Source organism: Dryobates pubescens, chromosome 13 (assembly GCF_014839835.1).
Source record: "Dryobates pubescens isolate bDryPub1 chromosome 13, bDryPub1.pri, whole genome shotgun sequence".
NCBI lineage: Eukaryota > Metazoa > Chordata > Aves > Piciformes > Picidae > Dryobates > Dryobates pubescens.
Window position 1 is genome coordinate 27549997 of NC_071624.1, and position 16690 is coordinate 27566686.

The 16690-nt window shown below is 59.6% G+C and overlaps 5 protein-coding genes and 2 non-coding genes across 8 annotated transcripts; 3 read left to right on the top strand and 4 right to left on the bottom strand.

The window, feature by feature from the left end:
- The first annotated feature begins 1103 nt into the window (after positions 1-1103).
- Positions 1104-3360, top strand: TLCD1 (TLC domain containing 1). Its single transcript, XM_009903409.2, has 4 exons — positions 1104-1341; positions 1520-1602; positions 1882-1964; positions 2537-3360. Exons 1-4 carry the CDS (start codon positions 1145-1147, stop codon positions 2930-2932), a joined length of 759 nt encoding a protein of 252 aa, XP_009901711.2. The 5' UTR covers positions 1104-1144; the 3' UTR covers positions 2933-3360.
- A 2708-nt stretch (positions 3361-6068) lies between these two features.
- Positions 6069-8647, bottom strand: RPL23A (ribosomal protein L23a). Its single transcript, XM_009903316.2, has 5 exons — positions 8521-8647; positions 7867-8047; positions 7365-7541; positions 6890-6959; positions 6069-6134 (listed from the first exon to the last, which is right to left on the bottom strand). Exons 1-5 carry the CDS (start codon positions 8543-8545, stop codon positions 6120-6122), a joined length of 468 nt encoding a protein of 155 aa, XP_009901618.1. The 5' UTR covers positions 8546-8647; the 3' UTR covers positions 6069-6119.
- Positions 7035-7101, bottom strand: LOC128897766 (small nucleolar RNA SNORD42). The gene has a single exon (XR_008462583.1). It is a non-coding gene; the product is annotated as a small nucleolar RNA SNORD42 (small nucleolar RNA).
- On the bottom strand, positions 7614-7687 carry LOC128897769 (small nucleolar RNA Z17). Its single transcript, XR_008462586.1, has one exon. It is a non-coding gene; the product is annotated as a small nucleolar RNA Z17 (small nucleolar RNA).
- A 1009-nt stretch (positions 8648-9656) lies between the features above and the next one.
- On the top strand, positions 9657-11784 carry RAB34 (RAB34, member RAS oncogene family). The gene is made up of 10 exons (XM_009903407.2): positions 9657-9811; positions 9902-9993; positions 10369-10434; positions 10638-10739; positions 10812-10876; positions 10947-10998; positions 11136-11217; positions 11309-11399; positions 11486-11593; positions 11673-11784. The coding sequence occupies exons 1-10, from the start codon at positions 9758-9760 to the stop codon at positions 11738-11740; spliced, it is 780 nt and encodes a 259-aa protein (XP_009901709.2). The 5' UTR covers positions 9657-9757; the 3' UTR covers positions 11741-11784.
- Positions 11785-12210: 426 nt separating this feature from the next.
- On the bottom strand, positions 12211-13529 carry LOC104302856 (adenine phosphoribosyltransferase-like). 2 transcript variants are annotated; one of them, XM_009903406.2, is made up of 6 exons: positions 13431-13529; positions 13138-13278; positions 12883-12976; positions 12658-12804; positions 12477-12572; positions 12211-12372 (listed from the first exon to the last, which is right to left on the bottom strand). In XM_009903406.2, exons 2-6 carry the CDS (start codon positions 13258-13260, stop codon positions 12251-12253), a joined length of 582 nt encoding a protein of 193 aa, XP_009901708.1. In that variant the 5' UTR covers positions 13261-13278; positions 13431-13529; the 3' UTR covers positions 12211-12250. The 2 variants fall into 2 exon arrangements, with proteins under 2 accessions (XP_009901708.1, XP_054022833.1); XM_054166858.1 differs by lacking the exon at positions 13431-13529 and having other exon boundaries at positions 12883-13209.
- Positions 13332-16409, top strand: PROCA1 (protein interacting with cyclin A1). Its single transcript, XM_009903405.2, has 5 exons — positions 13332-13466; positions 14296-14689; positions 15372-15504; positions 15620-15754; positions 15842-16409. Exons 1-5 carry the CDS (start codon positions 13332-13334, stop codon positions 16353-16355), a joined length of 1311 nt encoding a protein of 436 aa, XP_009901707.2. The 3' UTR covers positions 16356-16409.
- Positions 16410-16690: the final 281 nt, after the last annotated feature.

Genomic DNA, 16690 nt, shown 5'->3' on the forward strand with positions numbered 1-16690 from the left:
AGGGTAGTGCCACCCCAAGGCGGCCTGGCTGGGCCCCCCTGGCTTGGGTGGGCTCCCGAGTGCCACGGGGAGACAGGAATTTCCTTGGGAAGCACCCTGAGAGGGAAATTTGGGGCACCTGGAGCCTGCGGACCCCAGGCTGGAGGGTGCCAACAGAACCCTTCACACTTCCAGAGAGTCGGGCCAGCAGCAGCCTCCTGCCCCACGGCCCCGAGTCAATGGGAGCTCCCATTCCGAAAGAGGTAATGAAAAGAGGTCCGGGTCCCCTCCCTGCTCCCACAAACCCACTCTAGACCTCCAGGACTATGAACACACCTGGGGCTGGCTATGGTGACACCTATAGCATAGAAAGGGGATGTCTGCACTCAGGAGAAGCTGCCCCTGTCCTGGGGCAGGGACAGGAAGAGCAGCAGCTGTGCCATCCCCAGGCCACGCCACGTGGCCATGCTGCCATCTAGTGACACCGAGCCCGGCTCACCGTGGCGGGAGCGGGTCAGCGACCGCCGTGCTGTGTCCTGCACCGGCACGGGGGGCAGAGACAGGGCACGACGCGCCCCGCGGAGGAGCCAGCAGCCATCCGTGTCTGGGTGCCCCGCCTCACCCTGCTGCCACGCTGATAGTGGGGGGCCGCCTATGAGTGCTCACTGCACACACCCAGCCGGCGGCCCGTTTGGCGACTCTTCTTACAGGCCGTAATGGTTTTCCCAGCATCCCCCACAGGGCCAAGTGCTGCCGCAGCCACACGGTGCCCAGGACAGATGTGCAGGGCCTCACGCCAGCTGTGCAGCCTTGGGACAGATGTGCGGGGCCCAGCACAAGCTGTATAGAGATTGCCACGCTGTGCCGCACGCGTGCAATGCCCGAGACGGCCGCGCGTACCGCTCCGTGCACACACACACACACACACACACGTACCGCCGCGAACACGTGCGCGCACCCCCCGCCTGCGCGCGCACGCACCGGCGCGCTCCCACAGCCCGCTCCTGCCCCGGCTCGGCGTGGGAGGCGTGGTCAACTGTAAGGTGTGGCTACATGGCTGGGCGTGGCCACATAGCCGGGCGTGGCCAATTAGGAAGGCGTGATCAGAGGGAGGCGTGGCCGCATCCGCCCCGCCGCGCGCCCCGCGCCACGGGAGCTGGGCGCGATGGGCCCGGGCTGGCGGGCGGCCTCCGCAGCGCTGGTGGGCGGCAGCGTGGTCGTGTTTGTGGGGCTGAGGCGGGTGGCACTAGCCCTGCCCCGGCCCGCTGCCGTGCGGAGCCGCCCCAGCCGCGACTGGCGCTGGCTGAACCTCCTCGTCTCTTTCGCACACTCTGTGCTGGCCGGGCTATGGGCCCTCTTCAGGTACCGGGCACCGGTAGAGGATAAGGGCGGGCGGCCGCGGTGCACACCTTCCCAGCGGGGGCCAGGACTCGGGGCACTTGTGGGAGCACGACTCCCTGGGGAGGAGGCAATGGGTGGCGTGTTTGAGGCCTCCCCCTTCCAGCACTCAGGCTGACCCCCTTTCCTTCTCTCCCCCCAGCCTCTGGCATTCTCCGGAGCTGCTCTCCGACATACAGGACGGCTACAGCGTCTCAGGGCACTTGCTGGTCTGTTTCTCCTCAGGTAAGGAACCCCACAGGGCAATGGCTATGATCAACCTGCCAGGCTCTGCCCCCTCCCTCTTCAGCCTCGCCTGGCATGCTGGCCAAGCTGAGCCTTAAGGGCAATTCTCTGTGCCTCCTGCCTTAATGACAAGTATGAAGCCCACAGGCTGTCAGCACCCAGGGCCTGGCCATCTCCCCATGCTCAGCCAGGACAGGCATTCCTGACACCTGGAACGTACCACCTTCTTTCTCCTCACTGGTCCCCTTTGTCCTCTCAATGCTCTCCTTCCACCCCCAGGCTATTTCATCCACGACAGCCTTGACATCATCTTCAACCATCAGTCTCGCTCATCTTGGGAATACCTGGTGCACCATGCCATGGTGAGTATGGCCCCAGGGAGGCAAAGGGTCAGAATAGGGAGGGCCTACCACCCACACTGGGGCTCAGCCCATGCAAGTTTCATGCTCTAGGTCAGAGCAAGCTGGAGCCCTGCCCTCCCCTCCCCCTTGCCCTGGCTGCCAGGTAGGCTATGCATCAACAAGGCAAGGGTGCCTGGTGGGGCAGAACGCCTGCCAGCGTTGGCTCCAAGCATCAGGAGCCAGACAGGCTGCTGCACTGGGTGAGGGAAGAGCTGGAGGCTGGTCCCAGCTGCCCAGGGTGGGTAGGTGGTGCTTAGTGCCATGGTTTAGTTGATTAGATGGCGTTAGGTAACTAGGTTGGAAAAGACCTCTGAGACCACGAAGTCCAACCTATTAAGTCTGCAGTGTAACTGGTCTGAAGGGAACTAGCCCTCCAGACTAGTTTTCCCATGGGCCAGGTGCCTGGTGGGGGGAAGCTGGGATTTATGGGTGGGGAGGGGCAGCACCAGGTATGTCAAACCTTGGTGGGGAAGGACTTGCCTCGTCCAGGTTGAGGAGAACTGACTCTGCTGTGTCCCCCCTACCATTTCCAGGCTATTTCTGCCTTCATCTCACTCATCATCACGGGCCGTTTCCTGGTGGCAGCAGTGCTGCTGCTGCTGGTGGAAGTGAGCAACATCTTCCTCACCATCCGCATGCTGCTGAAGATGAGCAATGTGCCTTCCCCAGCGCTCTACGAGGCCAACAAGTACATCAACCTGGTGGTGTACTTTGCCTTCCGCCTGGCCCCCCAGGCTTACCTCACCTGGTACTTCCTCCGCTACGTGGAGGTGCAGGGTCAGGGTGCCTTCCTCACTGCCAACCTCCTGCTGCTCGATGCCATGATCCTCATGTACTTCTCCCGCCTCCTCCGCTCTGATTTCTTCCCATCCCTGCGCAAGGGCTCTGCAGGGAGAGACGTGGATGGTGAGAAGTTTCTGATAGACTGAGATGAGCATGCCAAGGGGGACCCCGGCTCTGGCTCCTGAAGGTCTTGGCCGCTCCAAACCTGCTCTGATGTGCCTTAGGGCTCGCTCCCTGGCCCCAGGCTCTGCCTTCACCCACTCTGCTGCCTAAAAGCGCTTCCATGCTGGACCAGCCTGACAACCTCGCTGAGCCATGGGGATGCCACCAAAACCAGGGGCGCAGCCGATGGAAAAGCAGCCCAAGCCAGCTTCCATGCAGGCAGCTGGAGGGCCACGGGTGGCTGTATTTCCACAGCTGATGGCTTGAGGGGGTTGCAAGGGAAGGGACGAGTCCCTCCCATGGTGATGTTGGGTGTTACGTGCATTAAAATTGGTCTGTTTACTGCTGCTGCAGCACACCTGGGCTGGCTTTTCTGTGGGGCAGAGGGGTCGGGGAGGACTGAGGGGGACAAAGCCATCGGAAAGGCTGTGCCCCTGTTCCCAGGAAGTGGAGGGGTGGCAGTCCTTGGGGAGAGTAAAGGCACATTTCTGCCACTTTGTTCTAGAAACCCTCCAGGGATGCACTCAAGCTTTCTGGGTCCTACCAGCTGCACTGTGCTGAGCCTTAAATCACAAGACCCCATCCCTCCCAGGTTCCCTTCCCTCCTCACTCTTCTGCTCTTCCAGAGACCCAGGGCTATGCAGGGATCAGGGGAAGGGAGCCAGGAGAGGTACATAGCCTTGCTGCAGTCCCTGACCTGCCTGTCTCCAGCCTGGCGGCAATGAGCCTGGCTGGGCTGCATGACTCACCCAGCAGCCATGTGAAGTGGAGCTGGCATGGGAAAGCCCTGTGAGGCCACGGGCTCTTCCTGGAAGACTGCTGTATGCTGACATCCCCCCGGAGTAGTGTTCACCGGCACAGCACAGCTCCAGCCTCCTGCAAGCATGCTGGACTCTCTCCTGCGGCAGCAATACCAGGCTGTGATCAGCAGCCCCCCACACAGACTGGTAGGAAGAGAGGGGCTTCAGCTCCCCGGGGGAGCAGGGCCAGAACCTGTCCAGCCGGTCCTGTGGAGCACTAGAGCATCAGAAAGGCAAATCCTGCTGACGTGACAGCTCCAGGAATCACACCAGACTGGCATAAAGCAGCAGGGCTTAGAGAGACTCCTGACCACCACCTGCTCCAGGGCAGGATCTGTCCTACCGAGCCCACCAGCAGCCCAGCTCAGGCAGGGACAGATACTGTGGTTGAAGTAAGCTGAAGTGGAAGCACCCTCCCTTCCTCTGGAGAGCTGGGGAACACCCTACAGGGCCAGAATCCTGCTGGGACTCCCCAGTGTGCACCAAGACCAGTGTCAGCCAGAGCAGAGATGTGATAGTCAGGATGCTGCATGGGGAGGGACCTGACATCAGCTTCAAACCCATCTCACCCCTTCCTCGCTCAAAGCAGCACTCAGCAGCAGCACATCCCAGGAATATGCACCTTCCCTGGTGCAGATTAAGCCCTGAAGCCTCTGTGCACCAATTTCATCTGCAAATACCTCACACAATCAAGCCCAACTTTAGTTTCAGGAGACGCACTTTGATCGCTGCAACTTTGCCCTTGTCTGTCTCTTGTGTCAACTCTGGTCTCTGCTCCAGCAGGTCACCAGCTCAGAGGGACCAACCCACACTCCCACCAGCCTCCCAGCAGCATGGAAAGGTCAGGCATGACAAAGCTTCCCACAGCAGAGCACCTGGCTTCCCACCGCTGCCCTCCTGGGTTCCAGTTGGAACAGCTCCCAGCAGCACAGCGCTGGGGCAGTCGTGGGCGAGGCCAGCTGCCAGCTCAGAGCAGAATGCAAGTGCAGGGAAGCGCCAGCAGCCACCAGGTGAAGTTGAGGCAAGGTCAGGGTAGACTGCAAGTCATGCTGATGTGAAATCCCTCCACACTGCAACACAAACCTGCTCATCAACCCCACACTAGCTTTGCCACAAGAGGGGCACTTCTCCCCCAACGTATTTCTTGGGGTGGCTCCAGCTGAGGAGCTAAGGCAAAGCCCTTGAGCCCCTGCTGCTGCTGATCCTCTTCCCCAAGCCACAGACAGGAGGCTGATTTGGTGCAATCAACCCCATATGCTGGCAAAACATCAAAGCTGACTCCAGCATGGGGGCTGTCCTAGGTCCTCACCCCATCACAGGGCTATGTCAGAGGGCTACTTCTTGTTCAGCCTCACCTGACCTAACATAACCTTCCTGGAGCTTGGGACTGTCACTCCCAGGTCCCAAGAGCAGTAGCAACTGGCACATCTCCCCTCTTCCATCCACCACCATCCTCCACATGTACAAGCCACCACCCCACTGTTCCACCACCATCTGCAAGAGGTTCAAAGGAACTCTGTGTCCTGCTACCCAAGAGCTCACTTACCCTGATCAATATTTGCTCAGGGCTTTCATCATCTAACTGCATTCTTAAGTACCCCTAAAGACTTAGCTGTACTTCACCTCTCACCCAGCACTCCACACTCCTGTGACTCTCCAGGCCCTTGGCAAAAAGCAATTTGAGCTACAGATTTAAGGAAGCATGAGACTGCTGAGGCAGCAACAGCAGCTAGTTTGGAAACAGCCCTGACTGAGGGTGGTGAACCCTGTGAGGTTACAGGCACTGTACCAGGAATGGTGCTGGGGAAACCAGGCTGCTACACACTGCAGCATGGGGAGAAGGGACTACGCCAGAAAATAACCACACAGAAAGCTTGAGGGTTTCATCAAGTGACACTTGCAGCATAAGCAAATAGCTGATACATTCAGGAAATGTTGTGAGGCACCCCTTGTGCCACACTTGAACCATGAACACATTTTTGGGCACTCACCAGCCTGTGGTACACTCCACAAGAAAGCTATGTAGAACACCAGGACCACTGATCACACTCATTACAAAAATACAGGAGGGTAGCAAAGGTCTCAGGTAAGAGGGGGAGTGTCATCTCATGACTACTGACAGCAGAGAGCTCACTGACTCAGGAAACAGCATCAGTGGGACAGCACTGTCCTCTGTACCACCATCTCTCAAAGCTGTCAACTTTGCCCATCCAGTGCTGGGAAGGGAGGGGGCACAGCTCACTGAAATGAAGCCCTCAGAGGCCACTAGGTGCTCTCTTTCATGGGGACTATGCTGTCACAAAACACAAGAGCCCCTCAGTGGTGTCACAGGGTTTATTATCCTGTCTGTACAGTCCTTGGTACATGCAGTTTAGATGATTCCAATCTGAAAAGAAGCAAAGCATGTTAAAGCAAGATGTTACACATCCTCCACCACAGACATTGCTGCCACAGCTGCCATCTCCCCAGGGCTCCTGTTCTCCAAGGACAACTTTCTTCCTCCCAGACCTGCCCCAGCGTCTTACACAACTGCTTTATACATTGATTCCTGTGAGCATTATGCTAAGCCACATTCCTCTGTGATCTGTATCATGACTGCCTCCAGCCTGCCTCAAAACCACCCTGAAGGACTAAGCTGCAACTTCCACTTCCAGCAACACAGCCTGGTAGAAGCCCCTCCTCCTTCACCCAGGCCAGTGGCACAGAGACACCAGTCATCATTTCCCCTGTTCCTATGAGCTGCCAACAGTGCTGGCCAAGAATACTGCTGGGACAAACACTGTTTCCATCCAGAAGCTGCAGAGCAGTTTCTGCTTCCTCCCAGATAATAATACTCTGGAGTTCTTGTAGTACAGTGGACTGGAGCCCCTCCCTGGAGAAGCTGAGTAACAGCAACAATTCTCTCTTCTCCCATCTAACCTTGGGATTTTCCAGGTGGAATTCAGTTTCACTAGACAAGGTGTCTTGCTTCTGAACACTCAGATCCCATCTAACAACAAGGACACCCCACAGATGCGGCACAAGTACCTCACACACAGAGGTGCCGCCTGAGGCACAAGTAGCTCACACGTACATCAGGGCAAACTACCAGGTGCAGGAGATACAACATGACAGAAGCTGCAAGGTCCAAAGATTTCTCACCTTGTTGGCTACATCCAGCGCATCATAATCTGGAGCCAGTCGGACATAAGCCTTCTTCTCCCCATCAGGCCTAGAGAGGAACAGAAGTTATCAGTACAGAGGCACAAAACTACTCTCACCTGCTCCACTGTCCCACTACACCCACGTGCATCAGTGGTTCCTTTGGAAACATCACTTTAGTCAGTGATAAAAAAAGTTTACATCATTTGCACAAGACTTTTTGGGTGTTAAAAGAGCTCCTTGACGAAGCTGACCCTCTGGTTTATCAACATTTCACACTTCCACTAACATAGGCTCGGTCACAAGTTGCATTTCTCAGAACAGTACCACTGAAAACACTACAGAACATAATCCCACACCAGGTAAGACTCACAACTGCCAAAATTCACATGTGTTCTTATATTCTGCCAAAAGCCACTCCAGGCTCTTGAAGCATCTCACTCCCACCAGTGACTTATTGTCTCCTTTTTCTCACCTAATCAATGTGTTGACCTTGGCCACATCTATATCATAGAGCTTCTTGACAGCTTGTTTGATCTGGTGCTTGTTTGCCTTGACATCGACAATGAAAACCAGAGTATTATTATCCTCAATCTTCTTCATTGCAGACTCTGTGGTCAGAGGGAACTTGATAATGGCATAATGGTCCAGCCTACAAGAAAGAGACCCTATGGTTAATAGAAGGTTGCACACAACCCCTCTGCACTTCAGGAGCTTTCTTTGGGGTGCATCAGTTACCAAAAAAACTTCTAATCACAACGTCTCAGGCTTTGGTCGCTTGAAATCATCACTTGCACTCCAAATAACAAACCCCAGCACTCTGACACAAGGTGTGGGCTCACCTCACAGGGCAGCACACTGGCAGTTACTACCCTGGGACCTGTAACTGGGCACAGGTTCCCACACCAGCCCACGCATGAGGCTGCTCCCAGTCTGCAAGCCCTGTGGCAGGGCAGGTCCCAACATCTCACACGTACTTGTTTCTCCGTGGCGCACTCTTCCGGGGGTACTTGGGCTGTCGCCGCAGTCGCAGGGTCTTGGGCCTGCGGAAGGTCGGTGATGTGCGGATCTTCTTCTTCTTGTGACTGTGGACCCCCTTCAGGACGGCCTTCTTGGCCTTCAGCGCCTTAGCTTTCGCCTCTGTCTTCGGAGGCACAGCTATAACGGCAGCTCAGTCAGCACAACGAAGATCTGCAGGGTCAGTACATGCTTCCCTGCTTTCCCCAACGGGCCGTGGTTTCTCCGATTACGCAGCTCAATGAACGGGACCTTTCTAAGCGGCCCGTGCTCCCTCACCCAACCACGACTAACCCCAGAACATCCAACGGGGTTAAAGTTCCAGCCCCTCCCCTCAAAAAAACTCAAGTCTCCCCACTCACCAAAGGACGAGCGCACTCATTCCCTCCCCACAAGCCACCGAGACAGGCGCCCACCCTCCTTAAGACAACCGACCCCGCCGGTCTAGGCCTCTCCCGCCACCTCCACGTGCCCGCGGGCCAGCCCCGAGCTGCAGCCCTCCCTCATCCCCAAATCCCGCGCAGATCGGCCCCCTCCACATACCCCCGGCACTCCGTGCTATGGCTTAGCACGCTTCCCTCACACCCCACCGTCCCCCCGCCGCCAGCCCTCACCCTCCTTCTTCGCCTTGGGCGCCATGTTGGCCAGGCGGAAGCCGAAAGGGGCTGCCCACGCCGCGCCGCACGGGCTTATAGCTTCAAATCTCGCGATATTTTCCCCGTGCCACAAATCTCACGATCGCTCCCCTTTGTCCCCACCAGCCACGTTACCGCGGAGCATGCCGGGATTAGTAGTACACACACGCCGACTCACTCGCGCATGCGCCGTTTCCCCGCGGGACTAATGGGACTTGTAGTTCCTACTCCTCCCGCTCCTCGCCGCCCGGAGGGCTGCGGCAAGGACGAACCCCTGTGGCAGGGGCATTACCGGGGTCCTGTGGTGTGCGTAGCACCGCAGTGACTTCGACCCAGAGGAACCAGTGTTCTGATCCCTCCCTCGGGGCGGAGTCAGAACGCCGGTTCCTCCCGGGCTGGGCGTGCAGCGCCGAGCACCGCTACCGGAGCTGGAGGGTTCGCGGTAACGGAGACGCCTCCCGCGGCGGGGACCGGGACCGGGCAAGGAGGGCTTGACCGTGGGCTAGGATGCGCGGGGGGATGTGCATGGGGGACATGCAATGTTGGAGGGAAAGGCACCCCCGGGGATGTAAGGGCTGGTGGCATACGGGGATCGCTGTACGCTCGGGATGTGGGCACTGCTAGGATATGGGGATAGTGGTACCCCGTTGTGCTGAAACGTGGGGACAGCGGTACCCTGGTGTGCAGGGACGTGGGGATGGGACAGGGGGACACCTGGGACATTGGAACAATAGTACCCTGGTGTTCAGAGACATGGGGATGGGACATCGGGACAGTGGTACCCTGAGATGGCACACTTGGGGTGTGGGGATGGCTGGGACAAGAGGATAGCCATGCACAGGGATGTAGTTGTGGCTGGAACACAGGGACAACTGGGACATGGGGACAGCTGCACCCCGGGGCATGGGGACAGCATGTTCAGGGATCTTAGGGTGACTGGGACACAGGGACAGCCAAGCTTGGGGTTGTGGGTATAGCCAGGACGTGGGGACAACCATGTCCTGCGGATTTGGAGACAACTGGGATAAAGGAACAGCTCTGCTTGGGGACACGGGCAGCCATATTCCAGGGATACCATGCATGGGGAACATGGGGTTTGCTGGGACTTAGGGTCATCACTGCTCCCTGCTCCCTCTCCCCCCAGGCCTCGTGGTGGCCCTTGACCCGTCCCTGCTCTCTGTGGCCACCCAGCCTGCCCCAGCGGCCCCACGGGACCATGAACATGCTGGCTCCAGTCCGCAGGGACCGGGTCATCTCTGACCTGCCACTGGTGAGCTGAAAGGAGGGACACTGGCCTAGGGGTGGCCTCGCTGAGCTCCAGGATCACACCGTTGTCCCCTTTTGTCCTCCTTTCCCTCAGTGTTTTCGGAAGGAGGCCGCCCTGCACACCCGCCCCGCCTTCCACCCCACAGTTGCCAGCGCCTGCCAGGAGCAGCGGACGGGCACCGTGGGGTGAGTCCCTGGTGATCTGTGTTTCCCCGCCCTAAGGCCCCATGAGGGGTGGGGTGAAATGGGACTCATGGTCCCGCCAGCCAGCCGCAGCTGGGGGTCTCCGGCATAAGCACCTCGTGGCTGCCGACGCTGCCTGTGTGCTGAGCCCTGCGTCACGGTGCAGGAATGCAGTGCGGGGGGGGACATGGGGGTCTGGGCTGGGACTGGCGGTGAGGCAGGAGAGCGGAGCTGCAAGGCGCTGCTGAGCATGGAGGGGCTGCAAGGTGACAACCCCTTACCCCGTGGACCCTTCTGCCGCTGAGGCTGGCTGAGTGGGAGGCAGGCGAGGACCTCCCCCCACCCTGCTGAGCAACTGTGCACCCGCCTGCCCTGCAGGTTCAAGATCTCCAAGATCATCGTGGTGGGGGACCTCTCAGTGGGGAAGACCTGCCTGATCAACCGGTAATGGAGCCCCCTCCTCGAGATTCTCTGTGGGAGGAAGCACCAAAGAAATGCCCACCCTGCCCCTACAAAGGGCAGCAGCAACTTGGGCTGAGCCTATTAAACTCTGGTGCTGGGTACTCCTCAGGGTGAGGGGCACAGAGCCCCTGGGGTTGGAGTGTAGAGGGGCTTGGGGCTGCTGACACCCATCTCCCACCCCCCAGCTTTTGCAAGGACACCTTCGACAAGAACTACAAGGCAACCATCGGGGTGGATTTTGAGATGGAACGGTTCGAGGTGCTGGGGGTGCCCTTCAGCCTCCAGCTGTAAGTAGGTGCTAGCCCCCTCCCCACACTCCCACGCGGCTCCCCCTCACCTCCTGCCCCCTCTGCCTCCAGGTGGGACACAGCCGGCCAGGAGCGCTTCAAGTGCATCGCCTCCACCTACTACAGGGGTGCACAAGGTGAGGTCCTGACTGCATCCCACCACGCTGTCTGTCCCTGTCCCCATCTCATCCCTCTTTCCCTCCCCAGCTATTGTCATCGTCTTTGATGTCAACGATGTGACATCTCTGGAGCACACACGGTAGGTGATGCATGGCCACGGGGCCCAGGTTGGACTGGGGATGAGTGGAGGGGGCAGTAGGTCTGGATGGAGGGGTGAGAGCCAGGAAAGAGGGCATGGGGCTGCAGGCTACCAGCTGATGACACTTGCCCCTGCAGGCAGTGGCTGGCTGATGCCCTAAAGGAGAACGACCCATCCAATGTGATCCTATTCTTGGTGGGCTCCAAGAAGGACCTAAGTGTGAGTGTGTCCCCCTTTCTGTGGCCTTCCTGCACCCTGGCTTAGCAGAGCCATCGCTGTCACCTGCCAACTCCTCTGGCTTGGTTGGCAGACTCCAGCGCAGTACAGCCTGATAGAGAAGGATGCTCTGAAGGTGGCCCAGGAGATGCAGGCAGAGTACTGGGCTGTGTCTTCACTCACTGGTGAGTCCCCAGCTGGATGGGGGGAGGCAGATCTCAGCGTCTGGCCAGGTGATGGGACACTCAGGGGGTCTTACCCTGCGGGGCAGGGGAGAACGTGCGGGATTTCTTTTTCCGCGTGGCGGCGCTGACCTTCGAGAGTAGCGTGCTGGCCGAGCTGGAGCGCAGCGGCACCCGCAGGATCGGTGACACCGTGCGTGAGTACCCCTGGCTGGCCCCGCTGTGGGTGCCCTTCCCTTAAACTCCACCCACCCACCCTCCCTCCTGCCCCTCCAGGAATCAGCAGCAATGAAAGCGACCTGTACCTGTCGGCACCCCGCAAGAAACCCAAGTGCTGCCAGTGAGAGGGAAGCCCCCGGCCCACCCCATGCTCACACCTCTGGACCAAAGAGGGGCAGCTCTGGCTGGCCCCGAGGAGCTGTGCCTGCTGTCCCCTGGCCCCCCCAGCCTCCCACCTGCCCAGAGACCCGTGGCTGGGGTGGACAGGAGCACCCATACAGCTCCCTTAGCTATGCAAACCCAGGTACTGCTCACAGGGGGTGATGCCCCCAGGCTCCCATTTGTCTTAATAAAACCTTTTTTATGCTTTTTAAGAGATGTGTGGGGCTGGGGACTGGGGCTGGGCTTGGCTGCAGCTCCCTCTGGCCCTGGGCTCAGCCCCTCTGCTTGGGGGCAGGTGGGAGGATGGAGCCAGCAGAGGGTGGCTGCTGAAGAGGAGGGGTTATCATCTTGGGGATGGTGGAAGCCAAACCAGGAGGTTGATGTCCCAGGCATCCCTGCCATGAAGAGCCAGCAACTCCATGCCCCATGGAGGGGAGATGAGGACATGTGATGTGTCAGTGCCCCCACCAGTCCTAGCCAAGCTGGTGGTGGTCAAAGCGGGGCTGCAGGTGTGGGGGCACACAGTGGGCACACTTGTAGTGCTCCTGGAGCCACCGCCCGCCCTCACTGTCCTCAATGCAGATGGCAGCGACACCTGTAGGGACAAAAAGAGGGCTCAGCTCTGCTCACTGCAGGGTTTGGGGATGGTGGTTCTACACTGGATACACTCCTGGGATGCCCTCATGTCCCACCTCCTACCTGCCACAACCCCCCCCAGCTGCTCCACCAGCTGGATGGCCGCTCGCATGGTGCCCCCAGTTTCAACCCACTGGTCCACGAGGAGGATGCGCAGACCTGGGTGGGGACAGAGGCTGTGGCTGAGTGCCTGGTGCCCATTCCAGAAGCCCTGCCTCGAGACAGGAGCACCCTACTAGCTCACCTGGTGAGATGGCATCAGTGCGGACCTCCATCACCTTCTCTCGGCCGGAGTAGTCGGTGTAAGGCTGTGCCTGTGTCTGCACACAGAGGTGCCCAGCTTTGCGGATGGCCAGGAAGCCTTTTTGTAGTCTGGCAGCAGCAGCGGCACCTGGGGGTGGGCATGGCACTGTCAGGCCCCTCAGGGACAAGGAATGAGGACCTTGGGCTCACTCGTGTCCCTGCTCACCCAGGATGAAGCCCATGGCATCGATGCCTGCTACCATGTCAATGGGGTCCCCCTGGAACAGTTGCAGCAGGTCAGTCAAGCAGTCCTGCAAGCCCTGGGGAGAGAACAGAGGTGCTGGGGCCCTGCAGCCCATCATGGGCACCTGAAGCCCATGTGCCAGTGTCTGTGGGCACAACCAGGTCCCCCAACAGCCCCATAGAGATACAGCCCACCCTGGCACCCCCGTGGGTGCCATCAACCCCAGGCAATGGGTACTTGCGGGTGGCAGTAGAGCCGGGAGGGGTCCAGCCAAGCATAGTTGGGACCCTTGACGTTGGGGGCCATCAGTGCCAGGTACCAGCCTTTTTCTCGGGCAGTGGGGATGTGGCACAGGTCCATGTGTAAGGACTGTAGGCACTGTGGGCATTGAGCATGCAACAGAGGTGAGACTCCTCACCGACTGTCCCCACATGACTCCCCACAGCTTGATGGCCCCTATTGTCCCCACCCACACCCACACCCACATGTGGGCACACTGGGGGCCCAGCACACCCGAGCTAGCTCCATACCTGGGTACCGGTGGCAAGGCTAAGCTGAGCGGGACGGTCACGGGGAGCGTCACAGACAGCAACAGCTGAGCAGGAACTGTCCCTGCAACACTGGGCCCCTGCCAGCACCCTTGGTCAGCTGGGCCCTGGGCTGGTGTCAGATGAGAGCCCTGCTTATGGTCCAGCTACGGGCTCCCACTGGGTAGTCACACCGTATGTGGGTGTCTCCAGCTCCCAGTCCTCTGCACTAGTGGTGCCAGGGCATGGTGGCACAATAGCCAAGCTCTGTAGCTTTGGGTGTCCTGGGCAGTGCAGACACTTTGAGAAGCCACACACGTTCCGGTTGGGATGGCTGGGCACTGTCCTGCCCTGCCAGTGCTTGCTTCCTCGGCCACCCAGCGTGCCAGATCCGTGCCTGGATTGTCAATGGGCTCCATGGCAGAGAAGCCAGCCAAGGTGGCTAGCCCTGGCAGCCATACTGGGAGCTGCTGGGCGCCTGTGGGCTGCCAGCCCTGGCTGGGTACAAGGCATCGGGGCTGCTCCTGTGACAGTCACCATGGGGCATCAGTAGGACAAGGATGTGGGGCTACAGGGAGCATCTGAGGCACAGGATGGGGGAGGGAGGGCATACAGAACATTCATGGGATGGGAACGCGCAGATTCAGGGAAGGGACAAGAGGCTGTGGGGAGCATCCATGGGATGGGATACTGGGAGTATCCTTCTCCCGTCGTGGGGCTGCTCTGGGACCGGGGGCCATGCAGGGGTCGGTGCGTCACGGGGCGGGCACGTTGTGGCCGGCACGTTACCGGCCCCAGCACATCACCCCACCGGCTGCCACAGCAACGGAGCCCGGCCCCACCGGGAGGGGTAACCCCTTCCCCGCAGGCTGCGGGGTCCAGGAGCCGCGGCTCCGGGAAGCAGCTCCAGCACCCCGGCTCTCCAGGACCCTCTGCACGGTGCCGTGCCGTGCCGTGCCGTGTCGAGCCGTGCTGTGCTGTGCCAGTCTATGCCGTACCGCTCCGTGCCAAGCCGACCCGCGTGGGCGGGCTGCGCGGGGCTATAAGGCGGCCCCACGACGGGGAGCAGTGCGGTGCCATGTGCGACCCGGGGCTGCGCTGCCGCCTCCTCCTCTTCCTCCTTCTGTTCGCAGCTACCGCCAGAGCGACCCCCGGTACCGGAGCGGCCCAGCCAGAACGGCCCCGCACCCGCCGCGGGCTCACCTACCCCGGGACACTGTGGTGCGGTGCGGGAAGCAACGCGGATGCCTACGAGCAGCTGGGTAAGGGCGGTGGGGTGGCTGCCATCTGTTCTCCCCTTCCCATCCACAGCCTGATGCTGCTCCACCTCACCCCAGTCCCAGTCCCTGTCTCAATGCTGGTCTGCATGCCCATGCTAATTCAGTCCCTGTTGGTCCCAGCACGGACCCTACCCCAGTGCTGCTCCAGTTCCAGTTCACCTTTGCCTAGTCTCCATCAAAGGGCTGGTCCATCCTGCTCCCCACCGTAGTGCTGGTCTAGTCCAGATTCACTCTCTGTCTTCAGCCTGGTCTGTGGTTCATCCTCTTCTTGTTCTGGTGCTGGTCCAATCTATTCCACTTCCTATCCTGATCCCAGCCTGGTCCCTCTTTTGATTCTGGTCCAGTTCCAGTCTGCATCCAAGTCCCAAGTCCAAATCTCAGCCTAGTTTCAGTTTGGACCCTCAGTCCAAATCTCAGTCCCTAGTCCAAATCTCAGCCTAGTCCCAGTTCATCCTCATTGTGGTGCTGGTGCAGCCTTGTGCCAGTCTACTCCTAGCACCTACCCACCCCAGCCTCATCCCAGTCCTGTCCCAATCCAATCTAATTCTGATCCCAGTCCTAGTGCGGTGCAGTCCCAGTCCAGCCCTGATCCCCTCGCCATCTAGCTCCAACCCATGCATGCATTTCCCCCCACCCCTGCCTTCACCCTGTGTCTGCCCTGCAGGGGAGCATCGGGACACAGACCGGTGCTGCCGGGACCACGATCACTGCCAACACATCATCCACCCCTTCACTGCCCGCTACGGGTACCGCAACCTGCGCTGGCACACCATCAGCCACTGCGACTGCGATCGCAGGTAAGCAGCCCCGTGCCCAGCCATGCCCCTGCAGCATCCCCCCACCCCAGGGTGGCCCCAGTCCCTCTGGTGGCACCCCCCCAGCCCCACTGACTCCAGCTTTGCCTCCTGGCAGATTGAAGGATTGCCTGCAGCGGGTGAATGACACGGCCTCGCGCGTGGTGGGCCAGGCCTTCTTCAACGTCATCCAGGTGCCCTGCTTTGAGTTCACGTACAGGGAGGAGTGTGTGGAGCCTTACCTCTATGTCTGGTGAGTGCCCTCCCATGCTGTGAGGATTGGCCTCTGCCGTGGTCCCACTGGGGCTTGTCCCACCTTATGCCTCCTCACTGACTGCAGGTGCAAGACTTACAACACGGTGGCCATCGCGGTGCCCAGGGAGCCAGTGCTGTACGAGTATGGTGGGGAGCTGATTGACCGGGCAGCCAGACCCGACGGGGTCCCTCTGAGCCCCCCATGGAGCAATGTAGGTGGAGAAGCCATCCCAGTGGAGCATCAGCCACCTGCCCACCCCCTGTCCACCCCCATGGCATCCAAGAAACAGAAGAAGGGGAAGAAGAGAGATAAGAAAAAGAAGGGGAAAGGTCTGAAAAAGAAAAACCCTTCCCAAACCCAGGAGCTAAGCAGCCCTGCAGCTGCTGCCCTCACTGGGCAGGACCCACAGGCCCCACTGCTGGACTTGGGGGAAGTGGTCAGTGCCATCCTCAGCAATGCCCCAGTGCAGGAGGGCTTGGGCAGGGTGCCAGCACTCACCACTGCATCCCCAGTCCCCACCACCAGTGGGAAGAGGAGGAGGAAGGAGAGAAACAGAAAGAAGAGGCTGAAAAGCAAAGCTGAGGCAGAGCCTGCGTAACAGCCATGGCCCTGAGTCCCCCTGCACGGGTTGTGGCTGTAATAAAGTTGGTTGCTGGAGCAGATGGTGTGGCCTTGGCCCTGTGTCTGTGGGGTGAAAGGGTGGCTCTGGGGTCAGTTTCCAGGGGAAATCCTAGAGCTGATCCCACTTCTGGGAAATATTTGGAGCCAGGTGGGTATTGAGTGGGTTGGAGCTGTTCCACACTGCTCCCACCAGCTTGTAACTTCTTCCTGAGCACCGGGGACAGCAAGTTGCTGCTCTGTCTGGAGACACAGCTCCCCTCCCAAAGCCTTCACAGGGTAGAGCCCTGATTTTAGGTCCCCTGCCACAGAGGC